This window comes from Culex quinquefasciatus, chromosome 1 (assembly GCF_015732765.1).
Source record: "Culex quinquefasciatus strain JHB chromosome 1, VPISU_Cqui_1.0_pri_paternal, whole genome shotgun sequence".
Lineage (NCBI taxonomy): Eukaryota > Metazoa > Arthropoda > Insecta > Diptera > Culicidae > Culex > Culex quinquefasciatus.
Window position 1 is genome coordinate 91,590,949 of NC_051861.1, and position 17,786 is coordinate 91,608,734.

At 33.9% G+C, this 17,786-nt stretch overlaps 1 protein-coding gene across 1 annotated transcript in view; it reads right to left on the reverse strand.

Annotated features, from left to right (window-relative positions):
- LOC6040454 (metabotropic glutamate receptor 1) overlaps nt 1-17,429 on the reverse strand; it is a 72,015-nt gene extending 54,586 nt beyond the window's left edge. Inside the window, exon 1 of the mRNA XM_038255028.1 lies at nt 16,842-17,429. Within this exon, the coding sequence (XP_038110956.1) occupies nt 16,842-17,087 (246 nt within the window). The 5' untranslated portion in view covers nt 17,088-17,429. The remainder of the gene's footprint in view (nt 1-16,841) is intronic.
- Nucleotides 17,430-17,786: the final 357 nt, after the last annotated feature.

The following is a 17,786-nucleotide window of genomic DNA, read 5'->3' on the forward strand; positions in this document are numbered from 1 at the left end:
CCCCATAGCAACTTAGGGATCGGCAGCCGAAGCCGCTAACCACCGTGCCACAAGGCCCTCAAATTACAAGTGAAACGTTAATAAAAACGTAACTACCAAACTATAAAAAAATTAGTTTGTATGCAATTGTGAGTTGGATCTCTGTTTCGAAGTATTTCTAGTGCCCCAATGCACCAACTAAATGTTTAGGATCATTTTTTAAATGACAGTTTTATTATTATTATTATTTTTATTTTTTTTATGAAAAAGTATACATTTTCTTAATTTATTGGACCCAATTTTTTAAAATGCTCTAAAAAAAATGAAGAAACTCAATTTAATATCAAGATTTTTTTGATAACATTAATTTCTGAGGCATCTGGAAATAGACCTTGCTTAATGAAAATAAACTATTACAGTTCAGGAAAACTTTTCAAAGAATAATTGGATATAGAATAAAGAACATTTGAGCAATTCTCTACGAAATCGGTCTTTTTTCTTCAATTTTAATTTTTGTATTTTTTAATCCGACTGAAACTTTTTTGGTGCCTTCGGTATGCCCAAAGAAGCCATTTTGCATCATTAGTTTGTCCATATAATTTTCCATACAAATTTGGCAGCTGTCCATACAAAATGATGTATGAAAATTCAAAATCTGTATCTTTGAAGGAATTTTTGATCGATTTGGTGTCTTCGGCAAAGTTGTAGGTATGGATACGGACTACACTGGAAAAAATAATACACGGTAAAAAATTTGGTGATTTTTTATTTAACTTTATCACTAAAACTTGATTTACAAAAAACTATTTTTATTTTTTTATTTTTGATATGTTTTAGAGGACATAAAATGCCAACTTTTCAGAAATTTCCAGGTTGTGCAAAAATCATTGACCGAGTTATGAATTTTTAATCAATACTGATTTTTCAAAAATCGAAATTTTGGTCGTAAAATTTTTCAACTTCATTTTTCGATGTAAAATCAAATTTGCAATCAAAAGTACTTTAGTGAAATTTTGATAAAGTGCACCGTTTTCAAGTTATAGCCATATTTAAGTGACTTTTTGAAAATAGTCGCAGTTTTTATTTTTAAAATTAGTGCACATGTTTGCCCAGTTTTGAAAAAAATATTTTTGAAAAGCTGAGAAAATTCTCTATATTTTGCTTATTCGGACTTTGTTGATACGACCTTTAGTTGCTGAGATATTGCAATGCAAAGGTTTAAAAACAGGAAAATTGATGTTTTCTAAGTTTCACCCAAACAACCCACCATTTTCTATCGTCAATATCTCAGCAACTAATGGTCCGATTTTCAATGTTAATATATGAAACAATTGTGAAATTTTCCGATCTTTTCGAAAAAAATATTTTCAAAATTTTCAAATCAAGACTAACATTTTAAAAGGGCGTAATATTGAATGTTTGGCCTTTTTGAAATGTTAGTCTTGATTTGAAATTTTGAAAATATTTTTTTCGAAAAGATCGGAAAATTTCACAAATGTTTCATATATTAACATTGAAAATCGGACCATTAGTTGCTAAGATATTGACGATAGAAAATGGTGGGTTGTTTGGGTGAGACTTAGAAATCATCAATTTTCCTGTTTTTAAACCTTTGCATTGCAATATCTCAGCAACTAAAGGTCGTATCAACAAAGTCCGAATAAGCAAAATATAGAGAATTTTCTCAGCTTTTCAAAAATATTTTTTCAAAACTGGGCAAACATGTGCACTAATTTTAAAAATGAAAACTGCGACTATTTTCAAAAAGTCACTTAAATATGGCTATAACTTGAAAACGGTGCACTTTATCAAAATTTCACTAAAGTACTTTTTGATTGCAAATTTAATTTTACATCGAAAATGAAGTTGAAAAATTTTACGACCAAAATTTCGATTTTTGAAAAATCAGTATTGATTCAAAAATTCATAACTCGGTCAATGATTTTTGCACAACCTGAAATTTCTGAAAAGTTGGCATTTTATGTCCTCTAAAACATATCAAAAATAAAAAAATAAAATAGTGTTTTTTTGTAAATCAAGTTTTAGTGACAAAAAGTTAAATAAAAAAATCACCAAATTTTTTTTACCGTGTATTATTTTTTTCTAGTGTAGTCCGTATCCATACCTACAACTTTGCCGAAGACACCAAATCGATCAAAAAATTCCTTCAAAAGATACAGATTTTTGAATTTTCATACATCATTTTTGTATGGACAGCTGCCAAATTTGTATGGAAAATTATATGGACAAACTAATGATGCAAAATGGCTTCTTTGGGCATACCGAAGGCACCAAAAAAGTTTCAGTCGGATTAAAAAATACAAAAAAAATCGCATGACCGAAATCCTAGAGAACTGCTCTGCAGTTTCACTTGGGTCAAATGTGGAGTTATTTATTGAAAGTTTTGTAAAGGTTGGTTTTAATAGTCTGAAACTATGTAGAATCCAATTACATCTTCAATTTTTCCATTAAATTAAGTTTTAATTTTTTTCCGTCGGTATACTAGCCAAGAGAATGTGTCTTAACCATATTCAATTAGGCGTCATATATATGTCACGCTAAACTTAGCCAAAATTAATTTACTCATCAAAATGTGCAAAATGTGACCAGAAACAACAAGAAGAGGGGTAATTCTCTACCAACTCACACGAAATCGGAAAAAGTTGCCCCGACCCCTCTTCGATTTGCGTGAAACTTTGTCCTAAGGGTTAACTTTTGTCCCTGATCACGAATCCGAGGTCAGTTTTTTGATATCTCTTGGCGGAGGGGCGGTACGGCCCCTTTCATTTTTTAACATGCGAAAAAAGAGGTGTTTTCGATAATTTACAGCCTGAAACGGCGATGAGATAGAAATTTGGTGTCAGAGGAACTTTTAAGTAAAATTAGACGCCCGATTTGATGGCATACTCAGAATTCCGAAAAAACGTATTTTTCATCGAAAAAAACACTATTTTTTTAAACTCTGAGCAGTTCTCTACGAAATCGGTCTTTTTTCTTTAATTTTAATTTTTGTATTTTTTAATCCGGCTGAAACTTTTTTGGTGCCTTCGGTATGCCCAAAGAAGCCATTTTGCATCATTAGTTTGTCCATATAATTTTCCATACAAATTAGCAGCTGTTCATACAAAAATGATATGTGAAAATTCAAAAAGGATTTTTGATCGAGTTGGTGTCTTCGACAAAGTTGTAGGTATGATATGGACTACACTGAAAAAATGCTACACGGTAAAAAAATTGGTGATTTTTAATTTAACTTTTGTCACTAAAACTTGATTTGCAAAAACACTATTTTTTTTTTATTTTTGATATGTTTTAGAGGACATAAATGCCAACTTTTCAGAAATTTCAGAATGGGCAAAAATCGAGTTATGATTTTGAATCAATACTGATTTTTCAAAAATCGAAATATCGGTCGCAAATTTTTCAACTTCATTTTCGATGTAAAATCGAATTTGCAATCAAAAGTACTTTAGTGAATTTTGATAAAGTGCACGTTTTCAAGTTATAGCCATTTTAGGTTACTTTTTTGAAAATTGTCGCAGTTTTAATTTTTATAATTAGTGCCCATGTTTGCCCCTTTGAAAAATATTTGAAAAGCTGAGAAAATTCTCTATATTTTGCTTTATTGAACTTTGTTGATGCGACCCATAGTTGCTGAGATATTGCTATGCAAAGGCTAAAAAACAGGAAAATTGATGTTTTCTAAGTCTCACCCAAACAACCCAACATTTTCTAATGTCGATATCTCAGCAACTATAGGTCCGATTTACAATGTTAAAACATGAAACATTTGTGAAATTTTCCGATCTTTTTGAAAAAAATATTTTAAAAAATTTAATGTCAAGACTAACATTTTAAATGGGCGTAATATTGAATGTTTGGCCCGTTTAAAATGTTAGTCTTGATTTTAAATTTTTGAAAATATTTTTTTCGAAAAGATCGGAAAATTTCACGAATGTTTCATGTTTTAACATTGTAAATCGGACCTATAGTTGCTGAGATATCGACATTAGAAAATGTTGGGTTGTTTGGGTGAGACTTAGAAAACATCAATTTTCCTGTTTTTTAGCCTTTGCATAGCAATATCTCAGCAACTATGGGTCGCATCAACAAAGTTCAATAAAGCAAAATATAGAGAATTTTCTCAGCTTTTCAAAAATATTTTTTTCAAAGGCGGGCAAACACGGGCACTAATTTTAAAAAATGAAAAACTGCGACTATTTTCAAAACAGTTACCTTAAAATGGCTATAACTTGAAAACGGTGCACTTTATCAAAAATTCACTAAAGTACTTTTTGATTGCAACTTCGATTTTACATCGAAAAATGAAGTTGAAAAATTTTGCGACCGATATTTCGATTTTTTGAAAAAATCAGTATTGATTCAAAAAATCATAACTCGGTCAAAGATTATTTGCCCATTCTGGAAATTTCTGAAAAGTTGGCATTTTATGTCCTCTAAAACATATCAAAAAATAAAAAAAAATAAAAATAGTGTTTTTATGCAAATCAAGTTTGAGTGACAAAAAGTTAAATAAAAAATCACCAAAAATTTTTTTACCGTGTATCATTTTTTTTCAGTGTAGTCCATATCCATACCTACAACTTTGTCGAAGACACCAACTCGATCAAAAAATTCCTTCAAAAGATACAGATTTTTGAATTTTCACATATCATTTTTGTATGAACAGCTGCCTTATTTGTATGGAAAATTATATGGACAAAATAATGATGCAAATTGGCTTCTTTGGGCATACCGAAGGCACCAAAAAAGTTTCAGCCGGATTAAAAAATACAAAAAAAATCGAATGACCGAAAACTCAGAGAATTGCTCATTTAAGCTTTTTACCGCCAAAGCAAAATTTATTTTTTACGTTTTTGTCAACCAAGATCTAATTAGATGAAAATTGAATTGGGATAATTAAAAAAAACCATGTGTAAAAAAACCATTAAAAATCATTGAAAAATTACTTTATATTTGTTATGAAAAAAATAATTCCCGAATGATTTTATTCGTTTCAACCTAATGTGTCAAACCATATTCTCTGGTCACAGAGGCAAGTTTTAAAGAAATTTTAAGATAGTAGAGTATGGATTCATTTTACTCACTTTGATGAAAAATACCTTTCAACAAGAATACCAGAGATCATTTATTGATTTATTGCACAATTTGAGCTTATAAAATTAGAAAAATATACATTTTGTTGTAGTTGTTGAATTTTTACATGCCGTAGTTCTATAAGTTTATCTTTACACTTATTTTAACCATTAAAGTCGCTTTCCTATTCAATTTTGATGCAAAATATGATTCAGAAACAAGTTTTAAACAATTTTCAAGAAATTTAAAATTTCCTGGTATTTCCAGGGAAATAGGTAGAAAATTTCCCGTTTCCCGGGAAATTTGTAACCTCAGGAAATTGGACGCTCTAAATTCAACTTTTTTGCATAAATGTGACTTTTGTTAGTAAAATCAAAGTTTTTCCAGCATTATTATATCAAAATTAAATCTATTTTTACGGTATGGTGAAGATTCATATATTTTTCGAAATATCATCACTAAAAAAGCATTTGAAATACTTTTCCACTCAGTAACTTTGTCAAGCTAATCTCACAACGCTGTCCGTGTTATTGTTATTATTGTTATTGTTTTGACAAAAATACCATGCTGAATAAACTTTATAAAAAAATGAAAAACTTTTATTGATTTTTTTAAGACCGTTGCAAACAGGGGACAAAAAATATAAATATTGAAATAACAATCCATGTGTTGTGGCCTGAACCACAACACGCCCTTTTTCCCATATTTACCATCTCTGTTTGGCGATATAAGACAATAAAACTTATATACGTCAACAGGTAAACGCAATGACTAAATCTAGGAGGTTAAACGAAGTTAAGTCGATAGGTAGTCAATTATAATACTAGGGAGGTAGTTGATCTACCGACATGGAAATACTTAATAAAGGTGAGCTCGTCCTTGGACGAGCAGAGTTGAAGTACAACGGAACAAGTGTACATTGTTTTATATTAAAGAAAGTCTGCGATACTAAATATTTAACATTTGGTGTCAGAAGTCAAAAATGTAGCTGAAGTAAAGTGATTAAAAAAAAGGATCATCGGCCAGGAACCCTGCAGTAAACACGGACACGATTGGTAACATATAATAAAAAATACTTTAACAAACATGGAAAATTGGTTGAAATTTGAACACATCGAACTATTTGACGGTTCGGTGCAAAAATTAAAATCCTTTATAGAAATTGTGGATCTTTTTCACGAAATCTATAAAACAAAAAATATAAATGAGAAACATTTTCTTACAGTGATTAAATACTGTAAACTTTCGGAAAATGTACAATACGAATTCAAAAACAAAAAAATTGATACTTGGGACCAACTTAAATCTTTTTTGCAAGATAGATTTAAACCAAGTTTAAAATTGATGTTGGAATTATTAGACGAAATGAATGCATCATCAATCAAGCAAAATGAAACCTTAACTGATTTCATTGCTAGACTTAATTATATTCTGACAAAAATAAAAAACAATTGTGGCTCCGAATTTGAATTATTCCATCAGCATGCCATGGGTAAAGCTGTATGGAAAATAAAAGATTTGTTGTCCATCGACACAATTATTATTTTAGGCCAAGCGTCTACTTTAGACGAAATCAAAATTACTTTGGAAAAATTAAATTTAGGTGACAAAAAAATGTATGGTAAATTTCTACCATTAATTGACAGAGCAGAAAATTTAGAACAATCTACAGCTCAAAACAACGGAGTTCAGTATTTTAAATTCAAAAACCATTTTCAACCATGTTTGAATTCTGGGAAAAAAGGTCCCCAAAACTTCAATCCCAGGTGTAAGGGTAACAATTTTAATCCATTGCACAATAACAATAATGATGCAAAACAAGAAAAAATTTATAGAATCCGACAACAAAATAACATGAATTACTTTCATGGTAAAAATAATTGGAAATATTTTGTTCCTAAAAGGGAAAACATTCATTATAAAGATACAAAAATTAACCCTAATCATAAGGGTAAAACTTTCGTTCCAATTTTTAAAAACAAAAGACCTTATTTTATAAACAATTACGATAACAACAATAATAATAATATGACAAATGGTAATTTTCAAAATAACAACTCTCGCAACAATGGTTATAATAACACAAATAATTGCCACAACTATAACACAAAATATAATCATTACTGGCAAAACAGTATGCCAAAAATAAAAATTATTTAGCGAAAAACAATTCAAATGATGAAATCTCGTATATTCAAGCTGAAAATTTCAACAATCCAAATATCAGTGAAAACCTTTGTGACAATACTGAAAATCCAATTCTACATAAAAATCAAAAAACAGCAGAATATGAAAATTATGAGGAAATCAAAAATAATTCAAAAATTTTCGAGCTTAACGAAAAACATAATGAGCAAATTAAAATTATAAAAAATGAAGATAAAAAACAATGTCAAAAACTAGATTACCAACAAAACAAATTTAAAAATTATTTCATTGAAAACGAGAAAAATATTTTCTTAACATTCCAACGCCCAAGGCTCCAAAAAAGTTGGAACGGTAACTTCAACTCAATGGTTCTCGGGCATAACTCAACCTATCAAGATGATTCTTCTTTCCAGTGATTTGTTAGGATGTCTAGATGATTCTAGAACTTTGCAGAATTTAATTTCATCAAATCTGTAATTTTTGCAATCAAAAACATCGTTCCAACTTTTTTTTTCGCGTGTAAAAAAAATTCGCCAAAAATTCCGCGGAGGCAGTCGTTTTAAAAAAAAGGTGGAACGATGTTTTCGGTCCCAGAAATTACAGATTTGATCAAATTGAGTTCTGCAAAGTTCTAGGATCATCTAGACATCCTAACAAATCACTGGAAACAAGAATCGTCCCGATTGGTTGACCAGCGAGAACCAGCGAGTTGAAGTTACCGTTCCACCTTTTTTGGGAGGCTTGGGCGTCCGTGTAAGTTGGGCATGCGTTGGGCGTTCCAGTGTTAAATAAAAATGATCACTTCTACCAACAATTTATAGAATACTTAGATGATCTAAGTAATCAGTATTCTTACTGATAAACAAAAAAAAACACACACACACACAATCATGATAGAAATATTTAAATATTTAACAATCAATTATGTTGATATCTGGCCAATATCAAATATCAATGAATGTTAATGATTTACTCTACCTTAATCGAAAAAGCAAACTATTTTAAATCATATATGTTTTGCCGGAGAATACATCTGATTTAAATATATGTTCAGCGAAAGTATAATAAAAATTCTATCAAGCAAAAATCTAAGAAAAGCATTCAGCGTGCACAAAAATGAACCAAAGCAAATATTTTTGCTAAATACAAAATCAATGAAACAAAGCAAATATTTTTGCTAAATACAAAATCATTTTCAAAACAAATTATTCGTATAAAATAAAAATAAATGGTTCAGAACATATAACAGATTGAACAAAGAAAAATGCAATGCAAAAAGCTAAAAGTAAATCAATTCATTAAATATATTATACAAATATTACAAATAATTCAAAACTAGCAAAATAGTTTCCTAATTTAAAATCATAGTATGTCGAAAAAAACAGACGAGCAATCAAAGATATCGAAATCAACCTTTTAATACTTTAAATTTAATCAATCGATATTGTAAATATGATTTAAGTTTGATTGATTTAATTTGGTTTGTAAAAATCAATTTCATATCTTAATATTAAAACTTAAAAAAAACAACCATCATATATTGAATAAATTTCAATTAAGAACACTGCAATATAATGTAATGTACTAATCAAAAAAATCACACAAGATTGATTCATATTTTCCACTTTCAAATCAGACACAAGAAATAATCTTAAAGTTAAAAAAAATCAAGCGAACAATATACATGGAAATCTTTTCAAATAGGTTTACTAATTGCTGTCATAACACAAACATCATAATTTCACTTCATTTAGTATAATAACTAGTTTGAAGTATTTTTTATAGCAATTTCTCTTATTTTTTTAAAATATACTGTAAGTTAGTTCATAACAAAATAAGGAGATTACAAATTGTGACTTTATACTCAATAAACATGACTTGAATGATAGTATTAAAAAAGGAACAACAAACAATTTCATAGATACTTATGAATATATAGATCCCTTAAAAATAACGTTACCAAAAATGTATAAAAAGGGAAAAATCAGTTTTTATCCATGAAAATATAAACATTATAGATGTACCAACTGAATTACAAAAAAAAAATGTTCAAAAATAATTATTTACAAAAATACATGCATTATAAAAACATTTCAACATACAACATAATTATAAAATAAATACATACACTAAAAACACACATATAAACACAAAAACAAACATCTCGATTATCACTTAACATAGTTTTGAAATTTTATAAAATACATTTGTAGTTAAGTAAAATAAATACAAAGTAAATAAGTAAAATCTGCATAAGACAAAACTTATTTTTGTAGGGGGAAGGAGACCCCCACGTTCCAACCTTCAGACCAAACAATTCTAATTGTTTCGCCATCTTCATCTTCATCTAATCGTCGCCGAGATCGTGGTCGTCATCAAAAGATTCACGAAAACGAAACCGTTAACAATCGAAATGGTTCCAAAACAACAACATCAAGACATCTTCAGCACCATCATCACAAAGTGTATTCACACATTTTCAACGCCTACAGTCATCCTGCACATTTCACATTTCAAATATATTTTATTGAAATCTTTCAAATTTTAGGAAATGTAATCAATGTAACTAGCATAATTTTCGCGTCTTTCAATTGTAAAACATTATTTTTGCTGTCTAGAAAAAACATATTAAATTAAAAGTAAAATTAATAATAGCACAGTAAACAAAAATATGAAACGAATCCATTCAAAATCAGTAAACATAAAAATTGATTTACTACTTTTATTGTATCCTACTAATCCCGAGTAAACCGCGGGTAATCGGTTCCATCAACTAACATTAGTTTAAGTAAATTTTGTAAACAATATGTACCAAACAAAACAATACCGTATTTCAGAAAAATCAAAAACATCATGAAAACTTATGAAACAAATGACAACAATCTACATAAAACAAAACCTCTACAAATTCAGACAACACATCTATAAATGTCACATAAATAGGTTTCAAAGTATTGTAGCACTATTGACAACATTAAATGATAAGATAAAAAAATATCTCTTAGATAATAAAAAAACCTTTTCCGAGGGGGATAGTGATGTTGTGGCCTGAACCACAACACGCCCTTTTTCCCATATTTACCATCTCTGTTTGGCGATATAAGACAATAAAACTTATATACGTCAACAGGTAAACGCAATGACTAAATCTAGGAGGTTAAACGAAGTTAAGTCGATAGGTAGTCAATTATAATACTAGGGAGGTAGTTGATCTACCGACATGGAAATACTTAATAAAGGTGAGCTCGTCCTTGGACGAGCAGAGTTGAAGTACAACGGAACAAGTGTACATTGTTTTATATTTAAGAAAGTCCGCGATAATAAATGTTTAACACATGGTCTCAATATTTGAATTAAAAAAAAGAGTTTTAAAATTCATTTTACACTCATTCAGTTGTTTTGCAATCACTAGTTTCCAGAAATGTAAAATTTGACGAAAACAAAAAACTTTAAGCGGTACCGTACATCGAAAATATTCAAAAATTTAATAGATTTTTTAATTAATCCAAACATGCTATAAATGACTCTCAACGCAAGGAAACGCATTTTCTATTGGTTTCAGCTGATTACACTTAAAAATGTATTGACATTTTGAAGTTTTTTGATTTATTTTTATTTTTGACCCCTGATAATAAACTATGCACTCCAGTGTTGTCATCTGGCATGGCACGGACGGATATCGTTTTCCACTTCACCACACCAGCAGTTAGAACGATAACGTTTATGTGTATGTTTATTCGTATGTGCGAATGTGATTGGGAACGCTCAATCTTTCAAAAGTCATTCTATCAAACAGTTTGGTGGTTGTTGAGGAAAATAACACCCAAAACCGATAATGTGTGCCAAATGCCATAAGGTAGCGGATGAAGTCCCGGGGAAAATGTGATAATTCAATTAGAGAGTGTATTTATTTGGTTTGATATATTTGTAGAAAAAAGAGGGCAGATACTGGACACGAATTCATTTTAGAGAGCTCATCTGTCATTGTGAAGCCATGATGCTTTTAAGATTGGAACAATTCATCAAGGTTTGAATCGCGGTTTGTTTCTAAACCTAGACATAACCTTAATTGATCATATTTTAACAACTTTGAAATTATCAACATGTAAAAAAGCCACTAATTTCAAGTACATAATAAAACACAAACCGCTTTCAGGGGATTTCAACCTTCGTTATCACCACTTTTTTTAACCCCCCGAAGTGGACATCATTATTCATCGTCACCTTTTCTAAACCTAACTTGCAGCAAAAGCAACAACAGCACACACAAAAATGATTCAACAAGTTCCCATTCTGCTCCTCACCAATCAAGTCAAGTACCCCTCCTCGGCAGATGGAGTGATCAAAGGGGAGAATGGAAGGGAGAAAAAAGAGTGACAAAGCAAGGACTAAGAAAATTGCTTAACTAAATAACCATTCAATTTGTACTTGTCGCTGACAACGTGCTGTGCCACACCAGAGTGGATGATGCTGCCTGATGTCTACATTAAGGGATTAAGGGAAACAAAAAGTTGTAAATTTTGAAATATTGTTTTATATTTGATATTTTGTAGATGGCAACACATTTTCATTCCTGACGGATCTGTAGCTAACCTTATTCAATCTCATTTAGATTTGAAGTTTTCATATTTTTATTAATGAAATTCACTCAAATTTTAAGTAATCTAAGGGTTATATTCCCAGCCCATTGAAGAGCACCCAGTGTCTATACACGAACATGAGCTGCTGATGGTGGGAATCGACGTTTGATCCTTTCGTCGCAAGCGTTGACTCTTCCTTCTGAAAAGTAAACGGATAAAAAAACCACGTGGAACCGGTGCTGGTGGGTGGAAGTGATTATCGGTGGATGATGATGATGTGTTACTTCTGCTTTCTGTTGTTGTTGTTCCCTTTCATTATTCCCCACCTTGGCAGTAGAAGCTACCTTTGGGTGCGTATCACGTTGATGACGATAAAACGACGTGATGGTGGTGGTGGGAATAAGATTACCGTAATTGTGCGATATGTTTTTCCTAACTTTGGCTTATTCAAGGCAAATTTAGGCGAATGAGGTTTTGTTTTTAATTAGACGGCGGCGAAGATTAATGGCTTTGAATGAGCGGTTATGACGTTAAACTGATTAGGCCGTCTTGGTTCGGTGCAAGGAGTTTTTTTTTCTGGTTTAATAAATGAGATTTTATTTGCTCGATTACGATGAAAACGTGGATGAACCCTGTTATTACGAATGACGTTCTGAAGCTGTAGAAGAAAATATACATAATAGTATAAGGAAAACAGAGAAATATCGAAACTGTACAGCAAGGTAGATTAATTTATTTTTAAACTGTTCATGTGTGAATTTCTAATCTGTTTTTTTTTTGCAATTATACTTTGGCCAAGGCTACGTCGATTTTGGGCCAAATTGAATTGCGGATGTCATTTTGGGCAGCTTTCACTGCCACACCTTATGACCTTCAGAGATCCCACAAATTTAAATCCTGAGATACTCAACAAAAACCGTAAAAACTACGTACCATGTTGTCATGACGAAAAATTCACATCAATCGTAAAAATTTGAATGACTAAAATTAAAAACTAACTTAATCCACCTATGTGGTTGATGCCTTCTCACTTTTTACCAACAATGGGTAATATGCGTGGTTTGGACAAATATTTCAGCTATTTTTTTAGATCTAGAAAAATACTGAACTCGTTGGAAAAGGTCTTTCAATTACCTAACCAACGATGGGTCGGATGTTGGATCCAGACATCGTTTACATACATTTAAGTGAGATCCGGCTTCAAAAAAGTACATAAATATCACTTAAGTGGTCATAACTCGAGGCAGTGTTGCCAGATCTTCAATGTTGTGGACTCGTTGGAAAGGTCTTTCAATTACCTAACCAACGATGGGTTGGAAGATGGATCCGGACATCGTTTACATACATTTAGGTGAGATCCGGCTTTAAAAAAAGTACATAAATATCACTTAAGTGGTCATAACTCGAGACAGGGTTGCCAGATCTTCAATGTTGTGGACTCTTTGGAAAGGTCTTTCAATTACCTAACCAACGATGGGTTGGAAGATGGATCCGGACATCGTTTACATACATTTAAGTGAGATCCGGCTTCAAAAAAGTACATAAATATCACTTAAGTGGTCATAACTCGAGACAGTGTTGCCAGATCTTCAATGTTGTAGACTCGTTGGAAAGGTCTTCAATTACCTAACCAACGATGGGTCGGATGATGGATCCGGACATCGTTTACATGCATTAAAATGAGATATGTGAAAACACATTTTTATACATAACTTTTGAACTAGTTATCGAAACTTCAAACAATTCAATAGCGATGTATGGGACCTTAAACCAAGTCGATTGCAACTGGTTTGATCAAAATCGGTTCTGCCAGTGCTGAGAAAACTCAGTGAGAATTTTAGTCACCTACATACATACACACACATACACACACACACACACACACACACACACACACACACACACACACACACACACACACACACACACACACACACACACACACACACACACACACACACACACACACACACACACACACACACACACATACACACACATACACACACACAGACATTTGTTCAGTTTTCGATTCTGAGTCGATATGTATACATGAAGGTGGGTCTTTGAGCTTTTAATAAAAAGTTCATTTTTAGAGCAGGATTATAGCCTTACCTCAGTGAGGAAGGCAAAACCACATAGGGGAAAGTGGGGCAAGTGTAACAAGCTAAGGAAATGCTCGTTATAACTCATTAAAAACGTGAAAAATTTGTCGGATTTTTTTATAATCATCTTATTCCAGGTCTTGACTAAGACTTTGATAGAACAGGTTTTTAAGAAATCCAGTTTTTGACTGTAAAAACTGATTTTATTTTTTTTTTTTGATTTTCCGTGCGTTCTACTCAACTAGTGGGGCAAGACGAACAACCCGTTGGGGCAAGAGGAACAATGCATGAAACAACATGCTAATTTGCTAACAATTGAACTGTTATCACTTAGATACCTCAGATTACAATGTATTTGAAACGTTTCTTTCATTTTTAGATTAAAAAAAATATTTTACTAAAAAATTATCGTTTTTACAAAAAAAAAATATTACTGAGATGATAAATAGTAAATTTTCATGATATCACTATATTTGTTTGGAAATTTTTTGTTAACAATTACTTATCAGTTTTTAAGTACTTTTAAGTATTTTTTCCCAATAAAATATGTTGTTGCAGCAATTCGTATTTTTGTCCATACTAAAAATCTATATGGTACACTTGCCCCACCTGAACAAGATTTTTTTAAAGCTCTCAACAAAAATAACTAAAAGTTAAATCATACTTTGTAATAGGTCTCCCTCCGTGTACGCACGAGAGCATGCAGCTAGTGCTCAGTGCTCCATCGCTTTTTCGATTTTTTTCGCCGTAATTGATTGTGGTTACCCGCGAGTTTGCTTCTCCAGCATGCCAAAGGCCGGCCGTGGCCGTGGCAGTTCGAGTGCGGCCTCGAAAAACCCGCGAAGTTCGTCTACCGGCCGTGTGCAAAAAGGTAAACAAACCAACGCCGTGTCGGCCGCCATCGCGCAGGGGAGCGTCAGCGCTGAAGGCATCGACAAAAAGTTACTACATCCTGGATATGTCCCAAGATCACCAGTGCGAACCCGTTCCGGTACTTCCGGTGCCATGCCGATGATGGTCGTGCACGGAAAAAAGTGCCGACGTCAAAAAAGAACAACTCTCCAGCGGAACGTAGACCACCTCCAATTTTTGTTTTGGACACGTTAGCAGACGATGTTGACGAGTTGCTGGAAGGCCTCGGATATTGTCTGAAAATCGGTAAGTCGGCAGTGCAAGTGATCACACTGACCAAAAGAATTTTGACCTGGTGTTTGAAGAATTGAAGCGTAGCAACTTCAACTTCTACACATTCAACCCCGAGAAGCCCCCTGTTAAGGTTGTCTTGCAGGGTTATCAAGACCGTCCGATCTCCGACCTGAAGGGTCACCTTTCGGACGCCGGAATAAAACCGCGGGAGATTAAAGTGCTCTCGCGCAAGACAACGGTAACAGGTACACACACACTGTACCTGTTGTACTTCGACCGCGGCACCGTCAAGATCCAAGACCTGCGGCGGACTAAAACGTTGGACGGTTTTTGGGTAAACTGGCGGTTTTACACCAAGAACCCGACGGACGTAGCGCAATGCCACCGTTGCCAGAAATTCGGCCACGGCTCGCGGAACTGCAACCTCCGGCCCCGCTGCGTGAAGTGCGGTGAGTCACACCTCTCGGAGGCGTGCGCACTGCCACGAAAGGCGGACTTGGGGGACAAGGCAGAACAAACCAAGCCGCGCGTAAAGTGCGCGAACTGTGACGGCAACCATACCGGCAATTACCGCGGATGCGTCGCGCGCAAGGCCTACCTCGAGGAGCAGGAAAAGAGAAAAAAGAAAGCGTCCCACCCTCCTCAGCGAAGTACGAGCGCAGCCGTTCCTGCAGCTGGACAGCGTACGGTTCCAGCGGAAAATTCAGCGTTCCCTCCTGGTTGGGGGCGTTCGTTCGCCAGCGTGGTCGCTGCCGGTAGCGGCAGTACGGCCCAGCAAGAAGTCACCGGGAAGATCTCTTCACCCTGCCGGAGTTCTTTGCTCTCGCGGGGGAGATGATGACGCGGTTTCGGAGCTGCCGGAACAAGGCAGAACAATTCCTGGCCCTTGGGGAACTGATGATCAAACACATCTACAAAGGATAAATTTTCTGTGATCTAGTATTAAGCTTTCTCTTCCTCTATCCCCTTTCCTTTGCAATTTCTGTAAGTTTTTTTTATAGTTTTTTCTTACTCTTGCTAGTGCCTTAGTTAAAGAAATAATTGTTCCTAAATGGATTATGATGCAACACACAGCTGTAAGGAACTCCAAAACTCTGTTATGCACTTCAAAATAACTCATTGTATCTTGATTATTCACCAATAAAACCGAATTGAATTGAATTGAATACTTTGTAATAGGTGCAAGTCATTGGTAGGGACACTACTGATCTAGGAAAAATTGCATTTTGAAAAAAAATGCCATAAAACGAATCCTATGCCTTATTTTGTACTTTCCAAATATTATAAGAAAACAAAGGTTTTGAAAAAAAAACTTCATTAAATCTTATGCTCCGTGGCGTTTACGTCGTTTTGGCGGTTATGTGGTAGTAGAATCAGCTAATTGCATTGCTAGCAACAATTCCTCATACTGGAAATAATCAAAATTGTAAAAATTACGGCCGTACGAGCGATTGTTCCTCTTGCCCCATATGGTCGTCTTGCCCCACCTTCCCCTAAATTTCTGAAAATATTTTGAACAACCATGCGCTCCCATTAAACTATTTTTATTATACTAGTGATATTATGGAGACGCACGGTTTTTATAAAATAATGGGAATTTGTCAAATTAATCCAACTTAAACATTGTACTTTGGTATAAATACCCACTTTAGTTTTGTTCACAAACAATAATCCCTCATAATCAAATTTGTACCAGCAACACATCGTTTCCCAACTCAATTTCCTTAATCACTACAAACTAACCCCAGATACAAGTTGTAACGCGGAAAAACCATTCTATACTAACCTCACCACACGCCAGGAAGTGATTCGGGCCGGTTCGCTTCTGCCGGGGCTGTTGGTGCATCGAAAACAGCACACCGATGATGAAATCCCCGGCGATGTGGGCCGAAGCCCGTTTGGACGTGTCCGTCTGATGTCCTGGTCCGGCCAGTGTCGTTGATTTGTCCAGCACCTGGGCGGCCACTGCTACGATGGTCAGAATGCAGATGATGGCGGTGGCCAGTGGCCACGTGGACCACGGTGAGGACATTGTTGTGCGCTGAAAACGTTGGCCCCTCTCTAGGGGACTATATTTAGCTGACTCCGGGACTTGTCGTACGGATGCTTGCAAGGGTTGTCGTCATGAATGAGATCACGATGTGGGCACTTTTTCTGACTGTCATTTTTCTTTTTCTTTTGCTCTGCCGATGCTAACATTCACTCTGTGCGGTCAATTGGATGAATTAAACAATCTTGTTTATTTTGTACTGGAGGTGTTTCCACTTTTATGACCAAAACATCAACTTTTTTGTCACTTGTCAATGCAATCATTCTATATACTAATCTAATCACATCTAACACAAACGCAGCCAGTCCGATGAACGCATGCTGGAAAGTCTTTTGATTAGATTACGCCCAAAGCACTTTTCTTGTCATTATTAATAATTGCAGTACATCCGAGAACACCCGAAAATGTATTGCAAAAATTAATGCGGCCAGCCCTACTGCGTTGTGTTTACCGCAGAGAGGATTCTGAGAACGGATCACATTTCACAGAATCAACAGGGGAGGAAGGATGCGTGGGCATACCGGACCAAACGCTCCTGAGCAGTTATGATGTTTTTGTGTGTGCATTTATTGTAAGTGTCATGAGTTTATATATATGAAATTTGATCATTGAACTTTTGTTCAGCCTCCTTTTGCGTGACAGGCATAATTTGCGATGTGTACCATATTTCGCCAAATTTAC